This window comes from Lagopus muta, chromosome 2 (genome assembly GCF_023343835.1).
Source record: "Lagopus muta isolate bLagMut1 chromosome 2, bLagMut1 primary, whole genome shotgun sequence".
In the NCBI taxonomy this organism is placed as follows: Eukaryota; Metazoa; Chordata; class Aves; order Galliformes; family Phasianidae; genus Lagopus; species Lagopus muta.
This window is the reverse complement of record NC_064434.1, coordinates 81153576-81177035: the sequence shown is the minus strand read 5'-3', so window position 1 is coordinate 81177035 and position 23460 is coordinate 81153576. Positions and strand designations below refer to the sequence as shown.

Here is a 23460-nt window from a genome sequence, read left to right as displayed (position 1 = left end):
GCTTTCTGTATGAGATTTTATCTTCTGTGAATAAAACTGATGACAAAACCTATATTGCTTTCAAGGGCAATAAAATACAATTTGAAGATACAGAATTATTTGAATATACCTCTTACGTTAGGTTAATTGAAGGAGTGAGTGTTTATAGTGTAGACTGGAAAAGGAAATTATCTAGTTGACATACATGTTAACCTGCATTTTGCCAGACTGCTGTCTTTTGTGGGATGCTAGGATGCTATAATTCAACCTAAACCAGTGGTTCTTTTCTAAAGGCATATTATACTGTTTTTGTTGTTAAATCAACACCCTTTCCTGGAACTACTGCTTTTCTTTTGCAGGTATTGCAGAAGCTGGCAGGAGGGTTAAGTGGTACATTTGTTCTCCATTCACTTGTTTGTCTCACAAGAGACAATTTCTTATCATGTTATTGAAGATTATTTCCCGGGATGTTTTCAGTTTCTTTTAAAACTCTTAACCCTTAATCTCCATGCCAATGGATAAAAATTAAAACAAGCATCTTGTCAAGCATCCTGTCCTCAGGCAAGCTTTCTCAGTTGTTTATTACTGAGTTGTAACTATCCAAGCATAGCTGAAAATATCAATATTCTATGAAGCTTGTGTTACTCTAGTGAGAATAACGAGGTGATGGTGCTAGTTGCTGAGGTGGAAGTGAAAGCTGATGTTTGGCCAGCTACATAAGGCTAACTGAGCAGGTGATTCTGTAGTACAGGAACAATAATACAGGAACACTTAAATTCTTTCTCTTTGTGGAAGCAAACACAAAGACTGGCTGTAAGTAGGGTAGAACTCATTGCAGAGATTAGCATTTACGTCTCTGTTAACTACTATAATGGTCAGTGCATGAGCATCTGGCTTTAATTTACAGGTGGGCAGGAGGAGAGAGGACTATTGAGTATATTTAATGCCGGCACTGTCTGTGAATTTCATCCTGGTCACACTTTGTCTTTTTTTTTAATAATCATTTCAAGTAGGTAGTTACAGGTACAATTGCTTACTTTCCCTATAGCCAAGCAAAAACATAGAATTAATTTGATTATAGACTCAAATTGTTTCCAGTGGACTGTGTCCTGAGGACTTTGGACTCATAAATATTAGCTACAATTAAATTTTTTTGAGTCTTTCAGGTTCGAGCAAGTACAGAGATAGTTCTTAAGTCTCCTCTAAATTCTTGATTTATTGCTTGACCTTCTGATAACAAGCTGACATCAGGCTAAATCATATTTTCTAATTTTGTATGTGAAAACCTTTTCCCACCTTCTTGTGTTTGGCTAATAAATTGAGATTGTGCTTGAAGAGAGTGACTTGTTCTGCAGTGTATGAGTCAATCAACTCATTGCCTTTTTAAAGAATAGCTTAATCTGGTTAAATTGCAAGCTAACAAGAAGAAAATGAATGAGTGCTTTGAAGAATGAAATAACAAGTGTTCCTATCTGTGACGAATAAGCATTCTCTACCCTGGTTCTTTTTGCCAGCTAGGTAGGATGTGAATTAAAATGTTTGCACCTGCAGTACTGTCTTCAGTAAGAAATGTCCTTTGCAGCCTAAGCAAGTGATTTTCTCTCTCCTCCAACTCAGTGTTTTGTATTAAGAAATCTTGATGATTGGTCCCCACTACACATTTTAGATTATTTTATGATGTTCCTTCACAAATTATACTTGTAGAAAGGTAAAACAAAATCCAGTGCCCATATGTAAGTTTGTTTTGTTCGAGACTCAATCTACCTAAGAACTTCCTTTGTTGTTTAACACATAACTGATGGTGTGTTTAAAATAATGATGCCAGCAGGGAAGGAATAGCTTCCATCAGTGCTTGGGGAGGAGAGTGAGGACAGCTCCTTTTTATTTAGCAGGATAATTGGAAAGAGGGTGCCTTCTGCAAGGGCAGAATGGCTATTTAGGATATTAGCCGAATAAAGGTAGGCACTTGTAATATTATAATCTCTGGAGTTTTATTTATGACTGTGTTGCTTACAAGGACAGGTGCTTTTGAAAAACTCCACGCCCTATATTCTTGAAAGTCTGTATGCAGTGGTTTTCTACCAGTAGCAAGAATGTTCATTTTTAAATCCTTTCTATGCATACTGGTTATTGTGAATTTAAAAAAAAAAAAAAAAAAAAAAAAAAAAAAAAAAAAAAAAACAGCTGACCCATTGTAATTTTAGGTGCAAATAGGAATGAATAAGCTTGTCCAATGAACTGTCGCTTTCTCATAGTCATCATAATGTATTTGTTCAGCAACCTTGGTTTGCTTTGAGATATTTCTATATTCTTCCTCAGTTCTGAACACCTACATAAACCCCACGTTAAGCTTCCTGAGAACTACAACAAATAGCAGTATTTTCCAAGAGAAAAGATATGTAAGGATTTGATTGGAGCGCTTTCTGGTCTTCAAGTCCAGTCATGTCTTTGGAGGACATACATGGGGTTCCCTTACAGCAATGCAGTCCCTTATTATGAGTGTTTTCCCTCATCTAAAGACCATTTCTGTTTTGTATTATCTTGTATTCTTAACTGTGTAAACCACCATAGTCTTCAAGTGCTCTCACTGGACACCCTGTTCTGCTTACTTTGCTAGTCAATAAATGTAAAGGAATCAACTAATCTGTGGCCAGCTTCATGGTGTGAACTTAATTACTCTCATTGGAATTTGTGTGATTTCAAAGTCCAGCTAATGACAGTGCAACCCACTCTGTTCTTTCTCCATCTAATAACGCCAGTAAGTCTGATTTAAAAAAAAAAAAAAAAAAAAAAAAAAAAAAAAAAGCCACACAAAAAAAAAAACACCAATTACTGTAAGACACATAAAGGTCTAAGAACAGGAGTTTCCCCACTATGCATTTATTCCTTCAAAAAAATCTGTAAAGATTTATGACAAAGCAAGCTCGTTAGTAAATCAAGAAGGCCCTCTGGGTGTGTTGTATTCTAAATGAACAGATGCAAACACCGTTTGGTTTGCTGTTTTGTTATGTAACAAAACTATGCAAAATGAAGACCAGGCATGTATTTACATGCATTCTTTAAATATCAGGCTTAGATGTAGGGACAGCACTGTATGAAGTGGCATGTGCTGGAGGCTCTATTAGGTAAGAAAAGGTATGCTTAGATGGAAGTCCAAGTTGCTGACAGACCAAAGTTAAGCATAATGAAGGGAAAGTAATAACAACTGTAGGGTGTCTTGGATCTGCAATTAATATGTACATGGGAAGCACTGTTGCACAAATAGCATGAAACACTGAGAAGCTGCCTGTGTAAATGAAGAATCAACAAGATTAGTTAAACTTTTTCCAAAGAGCAAGTTCAGGACTGTTTTACAATCTTCTTGGCTAAAATGTAGTATCTACAGTACGTTTGACTGATATATGTACCTTTCCGTTTTGCATGCTAATATCAGTGGATCATTTAAATTCACCTCTAGTGAATTTAAATAACAAAAGACAACTATAAAAGCTTTTTTTTTTTTTTAAAATCCACTGATATATTGAAGTGGGTAAGAGGAAGAGCTAAGGAGAGCTTATAGTTTATGGAAAATTGAGAATATAACATTGTTATGTTGTGTCAGTAGGTGTATGGAAACCCAATGTTGTTCAGGATTAAATTTTGGCGTTGCTGGAAAGAAAACCCTCTATGGAAGTATGTAAACTCATATTTTGCCAGTATTTTTCTTTTCTTCAAGTTGTAACTTCCAAAAGTTTGCCCTTTCATGGGAACTGTATTATAAGATTAACTGTTGATTTTAAAAATGCAAAAAAAAAAAAAAAAAAAAAAAAAAAAGAAAGTTTTTACTTGCAGTAACACTTAATAAAGCATTTTTAAAGGCAGTATATGACAGCAAGGGGAAAAACAAATAGCATGTGTCTCATGCTATTTGTAGTTGCTCTATATATGAATGTAAACACTGGGACTAACACTTGCTTTCCGGAGTTTGATTTTGGCTATGAATTCGGCTAGAACAAAAACAAGAGGGGAGAGAATCCTGTGTGTCAGTATTGATCTCTTTAGTTTTCAGGTAATGTTAATATATGTGGTTGTTTAAGTTCATTATTTACATCTGTCAACACCAAAGGTCAGAGTTGTGGTTTTTGTTCTTCTAGAAGTAATCTAACATTATTCCCTCAATTACTACTTCTGATTTCTTGATTGAATTTCAGTTTTTGTTTTGTGATAGATGACTGCTGTTGTTAAAACTTTCTGTTTGACTTTGAGTCTTACATTCATTAAAATAGATTACAAATTAGATTTAATCTAGATTAAAATAGATTACAAATGCTAGGATGTGCATGAGAGCAGAGCAGAGAACCTGGCAGCTCTTAGTAGGAAGAAATGCTATGCACAGCAGTTGAATTAACCTGCAGATTCACATGCATATGCTCAGTTCATCCTGACTTGGGCTTGTGTAGTTATCTGATGTTCTCGTTAATAAACATGGAATTTTTATTGTTTGATTCATTCTCACCATCCTTCTGATGCAGGTGCTGCTGACTCATATCCTGCACCTTCTAACTTTACTCTCTGCATAGGTCAATAAAGGACAGTAAAACTTTCACAGGTTAGCAAGACACAAGGGTGTTGCCTGTTAGATCGAGACAATATGGTTCACTTGTCTTATTTTTCTTTCTACAAAAAAGGTCGCAAACCATTCCCCACAGAAGTGAAGTAGGAAATCCAGGACTCAGCTAAAAGTCTTCTTTTCACATCTGGCGTGGTTCTTGTCCTGACAAACATGAAACTCATATTGCAGATGCAGATAACGCTGAGAAGGAAATGACAGGTCAACCATCCCAAACCCTACTGGTTACCATAGTCCTGCAGAGACTGTCAAGTGGCTAAGGCAGTCTGAAAGGCTTGTTGTGTTGGCTCTGGTCATATGCCAGCTTGTTTGGTCTGCCAGGAACTAGGAGTTCAAGTAAGCTACCAAGATAAGCCTGTCATTACAGTATTGGTAGGGGTGGAATAAATGGATGGCAGAAGTCATGAGTCCGTACTTTCCTGCTGACTTAAAGCTATTCTATAGGGGGAACATTTACAACCGTAGTTTGCTGCGTACACCCAATCTAAGTAGATTAAGTACAGAATGTGCCAAATGCTGAATAGCTGGCAGAAATGTTCCTGTCCAAATGGAGTGCTGCTGCTTTGTATTCTTGAAGCTTTGGTTTCCTCGAAGAATGTCTTCTGTCTTCCAGAAGTGATGAGCTCTGATTTTACTGTACGCAGCAGCCCTACTAAAGATCAGAATAGCTGCCTTTTGAGCTACCTAGGTCAGGTTGTTTAACCTCATGTTTATTCTCCAATCTCTCTGCAGCTCTGCCATGTTGTGTCTATGACTACCTTCAGTAGTGCAGCTATTTTTGAAAGTGAAAGCTGGCATGAAACATTTTAGTTTCAAGAATATATAGGTTGATATGAAGATTTTGGAGAACTTCAACTGAAAATTTTCAAAAATCACTGCTTATATATATCCAGACAGGAAAAATGACTGAGGAAAAACACTGCTCCGAATTGTACGTGTTGGTAAAACCATTAGTTGCATACTTGGCTTAACTTTCCCTTTCCTTACCCAAACCCCTTGCTGCCAAGATACTTTACTAAGGAAAGTATTTTCTCTGATGTGCAGCATCCTCCATTCAATCAGGACACATCAGCATGGGGAAGGAGAGAAGTGGAGACAGTTGGCTTAAATCTATTCTTTTTTTCTTCTTTCTTTCTTTTCCCCTCTTCTTTAACTAATGTTGCTTAAAATAACAGATCTTGACATTTTCTGCTTCAGAACAATAATTTACAAAATCTTTGCTGGTTGCTTTAAAACTGGATCCATGAACTAGAGCTATAGAGAAGCAGTGATAGCTGCCAGTCAGGCATATTCCTAATTTGGCTGTTAACATACTAATTTTGATCTAGCTGTAAATTACTTATAAATTCAGGCTGTGCTCTTGAAATTGCTTCTGCTGCTTTTAATATGCAAGCATGTGTCCAAGTGCAATATGCCAAACAGAGCAGGACGTTTCTGGCCATGGTGTCTGTATTGTCTGTTTAAGCAAGGAGTTCAAGGAAGTTCTGTCAATCTAGCTGTGACCACACGCAAATGTTTTCTTGAAAAGGAATGACTGAGAGCACTTCTTTTCTCTATTTACATGTAATCCTAAAACAATATTATCTACATGAGCCAGATCTTGTAATATGGATCTGTCTTGACTCATTTTTTTATTATTGTTATTGTAAAGATAAGCATTAACAATTAAATATGTTTTGATTGCATAAAATCTGATTATTCTAAACAGCTGACTGCTACTGTAACTTTATAGCTGTAGCTATGTAACTGCAAAAACCACAGGAGACAAATAGAAAGGGTATACATTTTGCTTGGCATGGATGTATTTATTCATTTTTTGAGAGATCTTTATTTTGCAAGCTGTGTAAAATGTTCATACAATTTCTTGTACCACTTTTCCTATTTGTTTTCAGTTGCTGGATGTAGTCACAACAACTTATTTTGTCTATGCATATATTATGAATGTCACTCATACTTCTGAGAATTCAAGCCTCTCCATTGGTATTACCTGGCATTTAAATGGACTTCTTGGAGGTTGATGGGTGATCAGTTTCCTTATGAATTCTGGTTTGTTTATTGGAGTTGTGCCTTTATAATTCATTGCATATTTCAGATCCTTCTTTGCAAAGGCTTTACCAGCACAGAGTTTTTTGGTTTACTTTTTTTATTTGTTTTCTTTAAACAAAACAAAACCCATGACCAGAGTTGTTGAGTATTGTGTTTTGGGAATCACATCACAGCTGTAGCCTTCTCAAACACTGCGGAAAGAATCTGCATATAAACAGATGTGGCTTTAAGTTTTGCATCTGTATTTGACCAGCAGAAGAGATTATGCTTCTGCTGAAATGCCTTGTGTGAAATCAAAGTCAATACAGCAATGCTGTGATTGCCGGGGCTCAAATCCTGTTATTTTGATTTAAAAATAACAATATGGATTTTCATATGATCGTTATGAATCCAACTCCTATGACTCTGGACTATTTTATTATACTTGGCTAAGTTGTCAGTATTATACATACCTATGATTTGATGACTACCGTACTGCTTTTGGTCCTCTACAAATTACATAAGGGATGTGGATATCATTACAGAAGAATAAGATTGCTGCTGAAGCTCCATGTTTTGTAGGAAGATCTGCATGGTAGGTTAATAGTTCTCAGTGTTCCTCTGTGTGTCAAGAGTTTACCCCATAGATTAAAGAAATTAAATGATTTCATGTTCCTTTGAAGTTGGAAGTGAGACAAAGCTCAGGAGAACTGAACAGACACATCATTTATTGCTTTTATGGGGTCTGCTCTAGGATGCCCCAGCCCTTTGTGTAGGGAAGACACAATAAAGCTCTTGAGAGTAGGATGAACCATTTCAGGCTTAATGGTTCAATTACTTCTCGTTGCTTATGGTGAAACAATTAGTGTATGCAAAAGAAAATCGTTCATGCCACTGGGAGAACTTTTAAGCCACCAGTAAGGTTGTGTGTCAGATCTCTAAGGAATACTTTGAACAACACAGGAGGCTTCAGCTTCGTCAAAGGAGACTTGGCACTGAACGGTGTCTGGCTATTCCTTTTGTTTGTGATAAGGTGTCTATGGGGCAGGATCAATTGCTCAACTTCATATAGCCTTTTTATTTTTCCTGTCTCTTTAATTCATCTGACCACAAGTATCTCAGTAGTTCTCTGTTTTCCTATTGCTTATCGTTTTGGATCCAGACAACCTTTTATACAGTGTCTCAAATTTCACTCCAAATATGAAATGATGCCAACTTAAAGTGCAAAAGCTGCTGGTTTTCTCTAGCAAACTTTGACACAGGTCAGTAGGAAAAAGGCTATTTGAAGATGTAGTATCTTAGCTTAGTTTACCTTAGTATCTAGTATCTTAGCATGTGTCTTCCCAGTTTGGGAAGACCTTGTCATTGTTCTGGGCTTGCCCCTAAGTAGCCGACACAGAAGTACAACTAAGAGAGGTAGGAACATATCTATATATTTGGGGCCAAGGCTTCTTTTCTCTATTTTAAGGTTGTTTTTAGAACTTCTCAGTCATACCATTATTTCTGTGGAGTGGATGCAAGTGGCATGTTCCCAAAGTATCTCAGGTGAACTCCTTTGTTCAAGTTACAGGAGATTTAACAAAGTAGTCCTAGTGATTCCTGGTAAATCTTGAGTCAACTTGATCATTAGAGAGCCTGTAAAAATGTAGTGTTTATAAAGCTCAGATAGCTTGCCACCTCTACCCCAAAATGCTTACAGGCTGGATGTGAAGGGCAGCTAATCAATCCAGCAGCTTTCTCCCTTGAGTCTGAGCCTCTTTATAACTCTAGACCTCAAGCACTGGCAGATCTTAAAGTAGCTGTACATGCGTAGTGGGAAACTGAGCTCATGATCAGAAGGTGGAGTAGCACAATGAGATAATGTGACAATGAAAACAGATACCTCAGTGTGTCTCTTATGAGATCAGTTGCTCTGTGAGAAAATAATAATAAAATCCAAGTGAGCTAATAGCATGGAAAATAACTGGAGAAATCGTGTTTGATATAACATTGCGGAGGTCTGCTGGATAATGGAAGAAGTCAAGTCCTCTTTTAAGGGATGATAGGTCTATCAGGTGTTTTGAATGTTTTTGGGGACTTTCAGGTAATTCGTTTGCAAACCGCAGGAATTAATGAAGCTACTTTGGTCTCTGCTAGCTAAACTCTTGTGGTCTCCCATAGCTGACTCAAATATTTTTGGAAGAGGGTGGCTCACTTTTTCTGCTCTCAAACAAGTCTGTTTTAAGGCTATTTCTTCAGCACTACTTTCTTATGACGAATGACTTCATTAGTGAGAATTCTGTCTGCATCCTTTTCTGTCCAGAGCCTGCTGGCTACGGAAAGACTGCAGGCAGCCTTACATACACGTTCAATTTCCCGGCAGAAAGGTCTAATTCTGTACCTTTATTCACTTTCAATGCTCATCCTTTTATCTTCTATAATAGCTTGTATGTTGAAAGTGCATTTTTAATTAAATTGTTTGCATCTTGTATATGTACAGCATGTTCTCTTTGAGGGCATTTTTATTACAGTGGAAGGGTGGTGAAATGTAATAAGTCTCAAGAATAATTAAAACTTGTGCTAACTTGTATGTGTTTCTAGTAGCAATTGAACTTTGTTTTGAGTCTCTTCTGGGTCCAAGATTAGATCTTAATCAAGTAGGAAGGAAGGAAGGGGCAAATGAAGGAAGGGCTGTTTGTACGTACCTTTATAAATTCTTACCAGTTTAAGGTAAATCCCACCTGTTGCGTCAAAAGGTATTTAGCTTGAGAAAGTTTCTGTGTTCAATGCTTATCAAGGGAGAGAGGTGAGAAGTGGAATGATATTGTAAATCAGCTGTTTGGGCTTTTTACCTATCTCTATGTAGCCTTTGAGTATTGGTTTGGCCACGTCAATTTACACTGAAGGGAAAAAAGCAGAGCAACCTGGGAGGGCTTTAACAGCAGCACAATGTGACAGAGGAAAGATATAAATAACTTGGGATTTTTCAAGAGAATGTAATAAACTGATGCTCTCAGTTCAGGGAGCTAGAATGTCTAAATCAGAAAGATGTGAGATTTTGATTTAAGCTTTGACTTTCTGTACTAAATCATCGGGTTCTTGTATCAGAGCATTTTGTGTAGTCAAGTTCTAGAAAGCCAAGGGAGGCTACATCTTCCAAGTCTCTTCTTACCAAAGGCGAAGACAGTTAATAATTTTTCAGCACCCAAAGACCTGAATGCATGTTGAAAAACCACCCTTGCTAAATCAGTGAAAATGCCAATAACGTCACTTTCTTCCCCAAAATGCTGGAAACAAATGCTTTGCAGATACAAAGATGAGATGAAAAAGAATTGAATTCAAAGACAATTAGAGTTCTCTTGCATGAAATACTTTGCAAAAGTGTTAATTTGTCTGAAAAATGTATTTACATTGACTTATAGATTGTCTGACTTTGCCAAGGACAGCACGTAAGGTAACATTACTTACACAGTCTTTATCAAGGATTCTATGACATCTTGCTTATACTCAAGTCTTATGGGACTTAGGTAACAGTTTTGAAAAGGAGAGTAGTTCTGAAGATGTCTCAAATATTAAGCTACGTTCAAGGACTATGCTAAATGTTAAATGCTAGGTCAGTCTGGAGGATTGTTGAATTTCTGGAAGAGATCCATTTAGGTTAAACCAGAGCTAATCTCTAATTAAAGCCCCTATTTAAATGTCAGAGTATTACATCTTGCTAGCTGAAGCTAATTTTTAAAATCACATAAAATTATATTTAGTGAATATATTAGGCAGGCCTTCACAAAAAACAAGGACTTATGTGATCATTCTTCAAGTACAAATGAAGGGACAAAACGTCCGAGGGACAGAAACGTTTCTGTTTCAGGCTGCCAGGATTTCCCAAGAATGACTGTGAAGAGTTGCTTATTGTTTGTTTTTCAGGTTGTATCAAATGCTGCTGATCAGGGAGTTGCCATCACTGGGAACAACACTTTCAACAACTGGAACTGGCCTAATGCTGTGATCTTTGCTGCTACTGTAATCACTACGATCGGTAAGTATAAACTTTGCTAACTGTTTTCCTTATGCTCCAGTGTGTTCGTACACTTCCATTTCTGTGTCAAGCTAGTCTCTGGATTAACTTGATATGGCTGGAGTTGCATAGAGTACATGTGTTCATAGGCAGGTTTGTAGAGGAAAAGTGTCTTTTGGCACTTAGGCTTTTTCTGTACCCATGAGTATTCTCTCTAATAAGTAAGATTCAAGAGCTGTTGGGGTTGACTGCTGTCACTGCAGTTTCATTCATAAATATGCTTAAATTAACAAATCATAAAATCCCTAAGCAAAACCGTTATAAAACTTTATATTAACTTAAAGCATGTGCATCTCAGATTTTTTGCATAACTGTCCTGTTGCTCACATGAATCTTCATATGCTATTGAATTAGCAGTATTCTTGGCTTTCAGAACAACCTAGACTGTTTTTAATCCAGCTCTAAAAGGAAGCAAAGAACAAGGACTGTGTCTTGTGCTTATAAAATCCTCTGCATTTAACACACAGATTTTCAGAGCTGAAAATCATCTGCCATCTGCTTCTACAGATATATATATATATTTTTTGCTAGAAGTTATTGTTACACCCTTCCTACACCTACAATGTTAAAAAAATAAAAATAAATCCAGGAATGCAAATCAACCAGAGAGAGGAGTCTGGAGGTTGGTGTAAATGGAAGTCTTACTTCTAGGTCATATATAGCACTGTGTTTTAATTTATTACTTGAAGCTGTCAATACCCAGCTTATAACTTAATTTATGACGCAAAGCTGAAGTCAGGAGCACAGCTATACAAGAAAACTCTGGCAGAAGTTCATAAACTAGGTTCCTGATTTTAGAGCCTGAGTTGAAGTGTCACAACACACATCTCACTTAACTCAAACCCTTACCTTGGGAAGGCACCAAGCCATAATGTAAATGTGCAGAATGGATCTTTCACGTGAAAGCTTACTTCAGGGTGAATTTCATTTCATAATGTTGATTCAAGCTCAACCTTAAATGCTGCCTATGGTTGGGAAATCTTATTAGAGGTTTTGGGATGAGGTTTTTTTTCTCGTGTTTATCTCATGTTGTCAAGAAAAAGATGCATGCTATCCAGGGAGCACTTAAAATGTGGTACTTCTCTCAGCCTCCTCTAATGGAATACACATTTTCTGGAGTAATGTTGGAAGGCATCCAAGTTCAGGAAATCAGCAGCTGGAATAGACTAATGTTCTTGTATATGATGAAGTAAGGAGCATCTGATACAGCAGAAGCCCACGCAGTGTTGTTTAATGTATAGGTAGAATTGCCTTGAATTCTCTGCAACAAGAACAGGCCACGCACATACTTATCTCTTTCAGGTTACGGAAATGTTTCTCCAAAGACACCCTCTGGGCGTCTCTTTTGCATATTTTATGGGCTCTTTGGAGTTCCTCTGTGCTTGACGTGGATCAGTGCTCTGGGGAAGTTCTTTGGAGGACGTGCCAAGAGGCTAGGCCAATTTCTGACAAAAAGAGGAGTAAGCCTGGTAAGATCCTCTGCTCGTTTATCTTCCTGCTGTTTATTTTTGATGCACAAATCAAGCTTACTATCCTTAATTTACCTGTTCTTGTGGTAATAAACAGACACTGTTACGAATATGAATTTCCTAAATGTTGTTGTGTAGAAATAATTGAGAAGGGCTAGATCCTATATGTTAATTCTACCAGAACTTTTAGCAAATGATATCTTGCGGAAACGTTTAATAATATGAATTCTATGAAGACATGCATCTCCCTGCATGAGAAACCTATAGAATCAATGTAGATGAGGCTTTAGTTTCACAAACATTCCTTGCAAGCTCCTGTAGTGTGGAAGTAAATTGTCCTGCTTTGCTTCTACCTTTGGTTTTTATGCTAGCATGAGCGTTTTACTGTTATGCACTGAACCAGCTGAAAAACATTTTGTTCTCAATTACTTCCTTTTTGTTTGTTTTTCATGTTGGATGAGTTTAATCTCAGTTCTAATAACCACACAAAAATGGGAGGGAATGCAAGAACTGAGCTTCTGGAGCAGGGTGGGATTGATTTAGGCCTTAATTTCAGAAATGGCTAGAATTTTCTAGGTTTAGCACCTGAGAAAGTGTGAGTATGATGGTGAAACGAATGTGTGTACCCAGCTTTGTGAAGCAGGCTTTGTGCAGAGGTTAAATGAGTGGCAAATGGTAGGAAATGTAAATAGGAGAAAAGCAGCACAAACAGTTCTGATCTATGTGCACTGTTGTAGGACATCACAGAATCACCAAGGTTGGAAAAGACCTTCAAGATCATCCAGTCCTATCACCTATAGTATTCACTAAAATACAGTTGTGTTCACAGCAGTCAGTGACCTTTAGTGATGACTTATAAACTTCTAGCACAAAATCTGAAATGGCTGGTACTGTTGCATGATGCTCAGTGCCATGAATGGAAAATAAGATTTGTTTGCGTGACTCTTCCCTCTTTCTTTACAGAGGAAAGCACAAATTACATGCACAGCTATTTTCATTGTTTGGGGTGTCTTGGTCCATCTGGTTATTCCTCCTTTCGTCTTTATGGTGACTGAAGGATGGGATTACATTGAAGGTCTCTATTACTCGTTCATTACTATCACTACCATAGGATTTGGAGATTTTGTTGCTGGTAAGTAATTATTTTTCATGTATTGTTTCACTACATGTACAGTATGGCAATTCTGCTTCTAAACTCAAATTCTAAAAAGCTTTTCAGAACACTTTTTTCTGAATAAAAGACTCAATAAAAACTATGTACTGCTCTAATTGGCTTTTCCATCTTGGCTTAGATACATAAGGCCTTTACTGGACTTAGTCTGAAGGCAAGCTCTGGAGTTTGTAGTCCTTTCAACTTCCCTAGGTTCTTATTTCAGGCATGAAGCTTTCCTATCTACTACAACAGTTAAGCACCTTTAAAGGGGCATGTCATTCTTAAATGATAATTTTTGGGCAGCTGTCTAGAACTAGTTAAGCAGGAAATGCTGAATCCTTTTCTCAAGTGCCTATATCCATATTTTAAAGACTGAGGGAATGCTTATAATTTTCCAAACACGTGGAGTGTGTGCTGCCATTTGACATTGTAGTCCAATGGTCACATTACATGCAGCTAAGAAGTGGAAGACCTACAATCAACTTTGTCAGAGGGTTTCAGATCCCTGGTCACCACTGCACAAAGCAGTGTTTTAAGAAGTAGGTTCTGCTAGAGTGGAATGGAGTATTTCTCAGGGTAATAACTCAGCTGCAAATCCGCTTCTAATGTTCTTGTTTTTTTAATTCTTTCTAGGTGTAAATCCAGATGCAAACTATCATGCCCTTTACAGATACTTTGTGGAATTGTGGATCTATCTGGGACTAGCTTGGCTTTCACTCTTTGTCAACTGGAAGGTCAGTATGTTTGTAGAAGTCCACAAAGCAATCAAGAAACGGAGAAAAAAAAGAAAGGAGTCATTTGACAACCATCCTCGGTCTAAAAAACCCCTTCAAATGGGTACCTCAAAAGATGTGAACATTTTCAGCTTCCTTTCGAAAAAGGAAGAGACATACAATGATCTTATCAAGCAAATTGGAAAGAAGGCCCTGAAGACAAACAATGACAAGATTATTAAAGTAGAAAATACCAAACAAAATATGCAGAATGCCATTAAAGATGCTCAGGTGACTTACACAAAGTCAGAGTCATTTGAGTATGATGAGTCTTCCCTGGACATTCAAAATGGTCATGTTTTGAGACATCTGCATGATAAACGTATTGGAGACAGTCCTATTGAAGGAAACATGTTTGTAAACCAGCTGGACAGGATAAGTGAAGAAGAAGGTGAAGTATGGGATTCCAGAGACTATCGACCCTTAATATTTGAGAATGCAAATATAACATTTGTAAATGAGGATGATGATGAAGAGGAAGATATCTCAGATGATGAGGAAACTTCAAAATCCTCAATGGATGATAATATTGTAGAGGAACCTGAAATTGCAAAAAACCTAGTAAAATTCCCATCGTCTGATGAATCTACCTTTACCAACAATGAGCTAGAACTTTCTGTGCCTTATGAACAACTGATGAATGAATATAATACAGTAAGCAATGCAAAGGCTGCAACGTGAAGTGAACTTAGTAGTGGTTTTCTGAAAATGATCAATGCATATCGAAGAAATTAACAGAGCAAGGAGAAAAGCTTGTTTTTGCAGCTTTTCCTGTCTCTTTGAAAACAAAAGCAAGTCCCAAACTAATAACCTGCAGTGTCCTTTTTCCTATATTAAGTTGGTTTCTGAGCCCATCTGCTATGTTTATCTGAAAAAACTTGTAAAATACCAGTTGAATTAGGAGTCTGACTCCTTCTTGGAATTTTATGGTTCTCAAACAAAGTAGACAAAAAAAGACTAGTTAATACACTGGACCTGCTCTGCGTTTATGCATTTCATTGAGGAATTAATTAGTTTGGGAGTGTAACTACACAGTTGCAAAGAGTTTGTTTCAGGCATCAAATGTGTTCGGTTACTCCACTAGCCCTTCACCTCTGAAAACCTGGATCTAAGTAACGCTTTGATCAGAAATGGAAGCAAGAGGTTTGCTTTTTAAAAAAGGTACTCGTTGTTACCACAAAAAATGGTGAAACCACAAGTTGTTCTTGATGAGAAACTTTAAATGGAACACTAGAGACAAACAGATCTGAGCTGAGGTGTGCTGGCAGACTGAGGAGGAAGCTTTAAAACATCTGTCTAGAATATGTCTGTGCTTGCCAAATTATAATGAATTGCAATTTTGTGAATAAAATATTAATATTTAAAATTCCATGGAATGGATTGAGAAGGAGCTCTCTAACAAGGAAGAAATATCTGGGATGAAGCTTACCAATTGGGCTGCTAAACTGCAACTCAGCCCCAGAACTGTTGAAGAGTAAGGAGACTGGAGGACCTACTGATCAAAGCCTGTAGGAGCACAAACAAGATGCAACTTTTTAATGTTGAAAGTGTCCTTCCACTGTCCATTTCCTAGAGGAAATACTTGAATGAACTTTATACAGTATCTATGTGTGTGCAGTTGAAGTTTCAGTGATGCTGTTCGTCTGAGGGTAAAAAATTGCCTTTGGAGACACAGATATTCTCCAAACGCGCTAATGCCTGTCAGAATAGACCTGTAGCACTACTGCTGAACTGTGCAGTGTGTTAGTCAGTATTGTTATTTGATGTTCCTCCCAGCCTTGGTACTTCAGACTAGACTTGAATGAGAGATGATTTTTGAAACAGTTGATTATAATTTGCTTATTCGATTTGTTTTACAGTTTGACCTATGTGCATATGCAATGGTTATTCTATCCTACTTTCAAGAAGGCTGAACAACATCAAATCCTGTGCAAAACTGTGATATGATAAAGTGACTTGAGAACTTAAGTCACTTTTTAAATGGGACTTTGGCTCTAAACTCCTGAAAGTAATTTGGGTTGGAAATGGGCTTTTGACTGAGAAGGACTTATCTCTTTTAATAATGTTTAAGCCCAAATTATTTTGGCTACAAAGAAAATTATACCATGGTTTTTATTTTTCTTTCATTTTCTGTACCATGCATTAACCCTGACAGCTCTCACAAACATGGTTCTTGATTGCATGCTGGCAAAAAGAACTGACTATGGTTATATCTGATATACTTGGAACAGAAAATAGCCAAGGCCTTTGAACCTTAGTATGTCAAGTTCTGTTATTTTGTATAGTTTCACTGTATTTATGTCGTTGCTCTATGTCCTGAAGTTTTCAAAGTTCAGTGAACAGTTAAAGTTGTCTCATTCTCATTTTCAGTGTAATGCTGGCAGACTTGCTAGCTTTGCAAGAAAAGCATATGGAATCTTGCAGTGCTAATCTTTAATTACTAGACTTTTGTAATAACTGCGAATATTGGCTGCAGCTTCAATTGCTGGCCTCTCCTTTGGAAACTGGCACTCTGGATATCCTGCTGACAAGAAGTTTTGAAGTCATGACTGTGAAACAAGGGACTGTCTTTCTCTTTTATTCTGTCTTTAATCTTCCACGTATATGAGATTTCTCAAATAGAAAGTGAACTGTCTTACTGACAAAAATGTGGCATCGGTGTAGTTGGAGTCAGATGTTAATGTGTATTTGATCGGTGAAGGGAGATTGTAATTTCAAATCCAACTGTATATGTTATTGCCATTTGCAGTAGGGGTGGCTGGATGAATTTGACTTGTGCTATCAAGAAGATTCTGGTTTAATTCTAATTGACTCCCCCACCATGTACACACCTCTGCATTGTTTTTAAATGACTCCAAGCCCTCCTTCAACTTCTTTTATATCTGAAGGAGCGTGGTTGACAGCTGTATCTTGTAGCTGTAAGATATGTTAGGTAAGAAGGCATACCTGGTACAGCAGCAAGTCTAGCCTTTTTTTTTTTCTTTTTCTTTCTTTTTCTTTTTTTTTTTTTTTTTTTTTTTTTTTTTTTTTTTTTTAAGAAAATTAGAAAGCACTCCTTATAGCTTTTTTGTTCTCCAACTTGTCTTCCATTATTGATGCAAAGATTGAAGTTTTAGCAACAATTATTAAGCTCACAACAATAAGGAGAGAAGAAGCTTGCTGAAATTGTATGAAATGGAAAAGCATAGTCAAGGCTTGATCTTCATTTCAAAAAAGTAAGTGAATAAATTTCTGTTCAATACAGAAATAATACAACCCAGACATTTGGCTGGGCTATGATTGGGAGGGATGTTGCACACTGGAGCACAAGCTCTCCATTCTCTGTTGCAGAGTGCTGCACTTGTGTGCCAGAGCTGAGAATGGCTGGTATCTGTTTCGTATTATCAAGCTAGATGTGGCTCTTTGGCCTTTCCAAGTGTAGTCAATGTAGACTGTATGTATATATAGTGAGATTTAAAATAATGGTTTAAATTTATTTTAAAAAGAACAAAATTCCCACTTTCTTGGGGAAACACCTCACAAAACTGTTCTCAAGACATCCCATCATGTGCCTTAATGCAGTCCTGCTATTGGGAGAAAAACAAATCGTTTTTACACAGGAGCCAACACAATTGGTCTTGTTAAGCCCTGCTTATTCTGAGTGTTTTGGAGGGTTTTATTTGGCACACAGTTTTCATGCTGGCTCTCTCCACAAATTTTAACCATTTCCCAGGGTTTTTAAAATTATGGTGCCATCTCAAATGTATTGAAGTGCTATGCCAGAAGTTTATTGTCTGCCTGTCTTCCATGTCTTGAGAAGAGTGATGTAGAGGAGTGTCCAGGCTGGATTTTGTGCTATTCAGCTTCCCAAGTGCCTCTGGTTAATTTGAATGAACTCCCCAGTGCTACTTCATACAGCTTTGTAGTTATTTTATTTATCTGGTCAATCTGGAAACATTTTCTTTGAATGCCACATAAGATTTCATTTGACTAATTAGCTGATCTCTTAATGCAATGTAATTACTTTTTATAGGTGAGGTAGATCTCCTACTTGAAAGAGGAGTTAATTTAAAAAACAGAACACTTAAAAGCAATATAGAAAACAAATGAATAGAAGTGAAAACTCTTCTTGAAAACTTTCTGATTATTGCCTACAAGTAGATTGTATTTTCAGTTGCATCATGTGAGGCATGGGTCTACTTCCACAACAGTAACTTGCTAATTTTACCAAGATAAGCCAATTCATTAATAAGTAAATAAAATCTGGAAACATGACAACAAATGTTTGTTCCTACAAAGGTCCTTTTTAATATTATAGACCAGGTGACTTCACCCTTCACGACATCGTGACACTTCTTGCATTTGTCCTATGCTATTGAAGCCTGTTTTTAGCAGAAGGGTGGCTTTTTCAGATATAAATCTCACAACAGGCAATCTGACAGATCTGATGACACTGGTACGAAATTGCTAAGGAAATATAAGAAGTGGTGTGTTACTTTTTTTCTGAACTAGTGCTTTTTGAATCTGTTGCTGGCAATGGATTTCAGAAAACATACAGAAATAAAACCATAGATTGATAACAGATCCATGGTGACACAGTTGTATATTGTGAGATATTTTTCTCCAGTTGAACTGAGAGAATAAAGTAGAAACAGACAAGCATTACTGATGAGGAGAGCAAAAAGCAATATACAAGTCAGTTGACCTGAACAGAAAACCAAGAATTCTGTTGTAGACTTGTAATTTTTGTGCCTCCTGAGATTCATTCCATTTGTGATGGATTTATGTTTAAAAAAAATAAGCTTGTCTTTCATATGGCTTTTGAAGTTTGTACAGTTCTTTCTTTATCACTCCATAATATGCCTGTCTGTTCTTTGTTGCTGATTGTCACTGGAATCACACTGTATGTAAATATTTGCTAAGTCTTTTAAAATGTAATTTATTTTAATATTTTGCAATAAAAGTTTTAACATTTACCTTCTCTGACATGGGGTGAATGGCAGTCAAGAAATGAAGTTTCTTCTTACATCTCTGTATTTGTAATGCACCTGACAGATAAGACTGGTGCTGTTCCAAAGAGCTTGAAGGCGTACGGAGCTGATAAAGCAAGGAATATTGGTGACCAGTTCAGTAGCGTCTAGTCTGCAATTTGATACAGATACAGCTCAGCAAAATATAATACAACAAGCATTTTGGGCAGCTATTGAAGAAGGTAGGAAAGTTTATTCTATGGCACTGTTTTTCACAAGGCTGTTTATTTTCACAGAAGGTATACTGAGACAGGAAGTTTTCATTGATCAGCAGTGTGATAAAGTAGGAGTGACTGCTGTCTGCATTTCATCCCAGAGCCATTAAAATGTCTGAGTGTCAGTTAATGAATTTTCACGAGGATTTTAGCAACTGTTCGTATTCTGCAGGTCTGGAAGCATTTACAGTGTTTCAACTGCAGCAGTTGCCTTAAAATGCCTTAGAAAATAGATAACCTTTTGCCTTAATGTGTCACGAAATGTGACTCAGTGATGCACATGATAGAGATGGAGATACCTGCAGAAACTGGGCCAACCTCAGCCTGAGGGAGTAAAGACAGCTTTTGGGCAACGGGGTGAAAGGAGTGAGATGTGAGCTAGGAACGGTGGGAGATGCATAAGTACAGGAGGGAAAGGTGGATGCTGTCGTGATTTGAGTAAGGGTAGTCAACCTCTGCGTTTTCTCCCTGTCCCCAGAAGAGCTCACTGAGCAGAGAACAAGTAGCAGAGGAAAAAGAGATGCCAGATTGGTGGCTGATGCCTGTGAGAACCAAAGAAAAGGAGGTAGGAATTCTCTCATGATGCCCACGGTAGGACATAGCATAGTCTGATGTGTACTTGATAACATTTCTATCATATCTGAGCAGGCTAGAGCTCACAGACAGCTCTCAGTATTTTAGTAGAGAGTTAGTAATTTCAAGGAGATAGGGTAGCAAGAAGTAGGAAAACAGGATAAACCTGTATTTGTTATGTGCCTGTTCTTACAGTCCGTGGCTGGCTGTGGGTTTCTCTGAACGTAATAGCTTAATAGATATAATCACAGACCAGCTGGCACTTAGAAAAAATTGAATTTGAGCACATATCGTAGGTCTTTATAATGTGTGGTGCAATGTGATACCAGCAACCTTTAGTTCATGGAAATTCAGAACTCACGCCTTTAATTCTGGAAGGTGAAAACAGTGATACAGCAGGCAGAAAGCTGCTGGTTGGGGCTCTGTTACACAAGGGACTGCTACCTCAGTCTCTATAGGACAATCTCCTGAAGCTGGATGAAAATTTAGAAGAGCCTGTTGAATCTCTTTTGGCAATTACGCAAAGATCTGAAAGGCAGAGGAGGGCTCCTGTCCTACAGCTTGATCTGGAAGAGTTGCCTTATGTTTACGTTTTACACCTTGTGCCTTTCAGCATGCAGTTTTCTATGTGTTTGTTTTTAAACTTTAGCTTCAAGCTTTCCCTGGTAAGGTTATTAATACTGTATTATCTAGGAATAATGGCTTGGGCAGAGCACAGTGTTCATTAGGCTTTGGCTTCTTCCTGTTTCAAGAAAAATCCCACAGAGTATGCTTCTGACCAGCAAGCAGACTAGCTGGCCTCCTCCTCATAGCCTGCCTAGCTTTGCAGTGGACCCTGTCTTTTTCTCCTCTTTATTCATCTTCCTTTTTTGTTCCTCTGTTCCTGAGGAACAAGGGGGAGCAATGGGTGGGTGGGAGGAAGCAAACCCAGCCCTGCTGCAGCACAGGTCTCACCTATACTCCCTGTGTTCAATTTCCAGGCTGCCATGTTATATTATTATACGCAAGTGATGGTGAGGAGGATTCTTGCCTCTTCCCAGCACCCATCATAGACACACTCAAGCGAACAGTCAGTCTTGTTTTTTCCTTGCAGACCCATGCCAAGTTTACCTCTCTGCTCAGTTATGTTTATTACCTATCAGTCTTGTATAGCATGAGATACCTACAGGGCTTGCTAAAGGATTGCTTTTGGCTTTCACATTGGTAAATACCTTCTGCTGCAGTGCAGCCAATGCAGCATCTGCTGCAGGCAAGGGGTCAGGGATGCGCTAGCAACCCTGTTTGACATGATTTTTTTACTTAGTTCCCAAGAAAACCAGACTGTTAGGGTGTGAATTATGTGGGGGGGGATGATGTTTTGTGGGAACACAAGTGTCAAAGCAAGGGGTTCTATGACTTGAAATGAAACCAAATTCAAGTAGTAATTTTCTTGGATGATATATTCCTAATATAGATATAGTGCTGGAACTGAGAGGAACACAGAGGTCCGAAATGGAACACACAAAATACTTCAGCTCACTGGCCAGGGAAATCTGCTACTGCAAATCAGAAGGGTTAGTCTGGAAGAGGAGAGTTGAGGTGGGATGGAATGTACTGTCCTGCAGTCTCTGTCAGGTAGCATGTGCTAGCAAGGACTCCTGATGTCCCAGTTTCCAATTACAGCCGACAGCAAGAACTCCTTCTAATTAAGTAATTATCTGTGTTTGTATATGTGAGTAATTTATTCATGTATGAGAAGTATTCCAGTGGAAATACTTGTAAATTCAAAGAGTTAGGTTCTTTGTTTGTTTGTTTTTTAAAGTGAACTGAAGCAGTTATGTATAAAACACACACAGGTTTTTATTTTTAGAATTATTTTTATGACGTGTTGGGAGTTGCCTCCCTATTGTCTCTCCCAGTTGTTCATTGAAAAGTGTAGAAAAGATGGTGACAACGCAGTCCTTGTATTTTGTTGGTTATGTTGCTTTCTGCATGAAGAAATTGTGGAAAATAGGCCTTATCCACCTTTTATTCAGATTAGCGTGGAACTGGGAACAATAGAGATAGCAGAACAAAAACTCTGAATATGTGAATTCTGAAACTGGAGTGAAAGTCTTAAAATTTATATGAAATCAATGTGAATTTTTATTCCATGGATTCTTTTTTTAAATTTGCCATGATAAATTTTAGGAAAATTCTTTTGGGTGCTTCCCTAAATACATTAAACAGAAGCACGTGTGTTTTCAAATTAGATCTATGCATTACTTTTTCAGGGGGGAAAAAAAGTACTTTAATACTTTCACACACACTTTTAATCTTACTTGAATGTGACAGTGATGTGTGGCACCATGAGATGCCTTTTAATTGTAAGGAGAATGACCACACAGTATGAATGAATATAGTCCTTCTCTGAGAACAAAAATCCTGTTCAAGGGCTGTCAACAGCTTTGCACTGTTTTATGGACCTATAGCTTAGGGCACTCGCTGATCACATTTCTGTTTATCATCTAGTTAAGTTTCTGGGTGTATAAGGAAGTATCATAATTAATTCCTAATGCCGTTAAGATCAGAGACAAAAATCCTTTTGTGTGCTTATTTGTGGGTTGGGCCCTGCTTACGCTGATCAAAATAAACGGAGTGCAGAGGAACACTTGTTTCTACACACTCCCGGTTGCTGGGCATAACTTAAAAATATGTGCATCCTTGAATGTGAAATTCATCCATGCTCAGGTTGCAGTAGAAACCGCAAGTGTCTGAAGCTGGAGGATAAGAGTTTATTCACAAAGCTGTGTTGTCATTTCCTGGCAGCCTTCATATTTGCTTCTTATCTGTGGTACACTGGCAGTTAGTGAAAAGTAAAGGAACAAATCAAGACTTGAGCCACAGACAACCTCTTGATATTTTCTATTCCTCTGAGCCTGGGAATTTTGCCAATCCCATCTCTGGCCCGACTGGAAAGGAAGGAAAAATAGTAAGTTAATTGGTATGCTTTTTAATTGCTGATTAAAATGGGAAATGAACACAAGAGCAAGAGTAAGCAGGATGCCTTGGACAGTTGAGGGAGGAACACTGCCCTCTTTGACAGGTTTTGTGGCTGCCAGTTTTTAATAAAAGGTGGAAAATTGTTGGCTTAGTTGAAAGGAATACAAGGAGAACTTAAGGAAGGCAAGCTAGGCTTTAAGATTCTTTCTTCTGTGCTGTATTTCTTCAGAAAGTTAACATTTTCTGTCTTAAATTAATGTGAAATACCATGCTAGAAACTGAGATAGGTATCAAATAAACGCAAGATAAAGTAAATACCTATTTTTAAATTGCAGGTTGAAAGTTCTCTGTAGTTCTGCTATGCAAGTTCTTCCTGTACAGGAGTTTAAATGAAGGAGAGAGTCTGACTGACATTCAGCACCCACACTGATAATCCTAGCACATGTCATTCAAGCAAAATTAAAAGGAGGCTGTTGAATAAGGAACAATTTGTTTAAGGCAAGAGACAAAATTCATGTCAAGAACAAGAAGAATTCAGAGATCCATAACTACTGCATCTGAGAAATCAGATACAATATTTGTTGGGAGATTTACTCCAAAACATTAGGAAATAAATTTTCTGGAAAATAATTTAAAGCAC

General features: G+C 37.6%; 1 protein-coding gene across 2 annotated transcripts in view; it reads left to right on the top strand.

Annotated features, from left to right (window-relative positions):
- KCNK5 (potassium two pore domain channel subfamily K member 5) overlaps positions 1-19027 on the top strand; it is a 34856-nt gene extending 15829 nt beyond the window's left edge. For both annotated transcript variants that reach the window (XM_048935804.1, XM_048935805.1), the window contains exons 2-5: positions 10517-10628; positions 11970-12136; positions 13100-13268; positions 13923-19027. In XM_048935804.1, coding sequence (XP_048791761.1) covers positions 10517-10628; positions 11970-12136; positions 13100-13268; positions 13923-14743 — 1269 coding nt within the window. In that variant the 3' untranslated portion in view covers positions 14744-19027. The remainder of the gene's footprint in view (positions 1-10516; positions 10629-11969; positions 12137-13099; positions 13269-13922) is intronic.
- The last annotated feature ends 4433 nt before the right edge of the window (positions 19028-23460 follow it).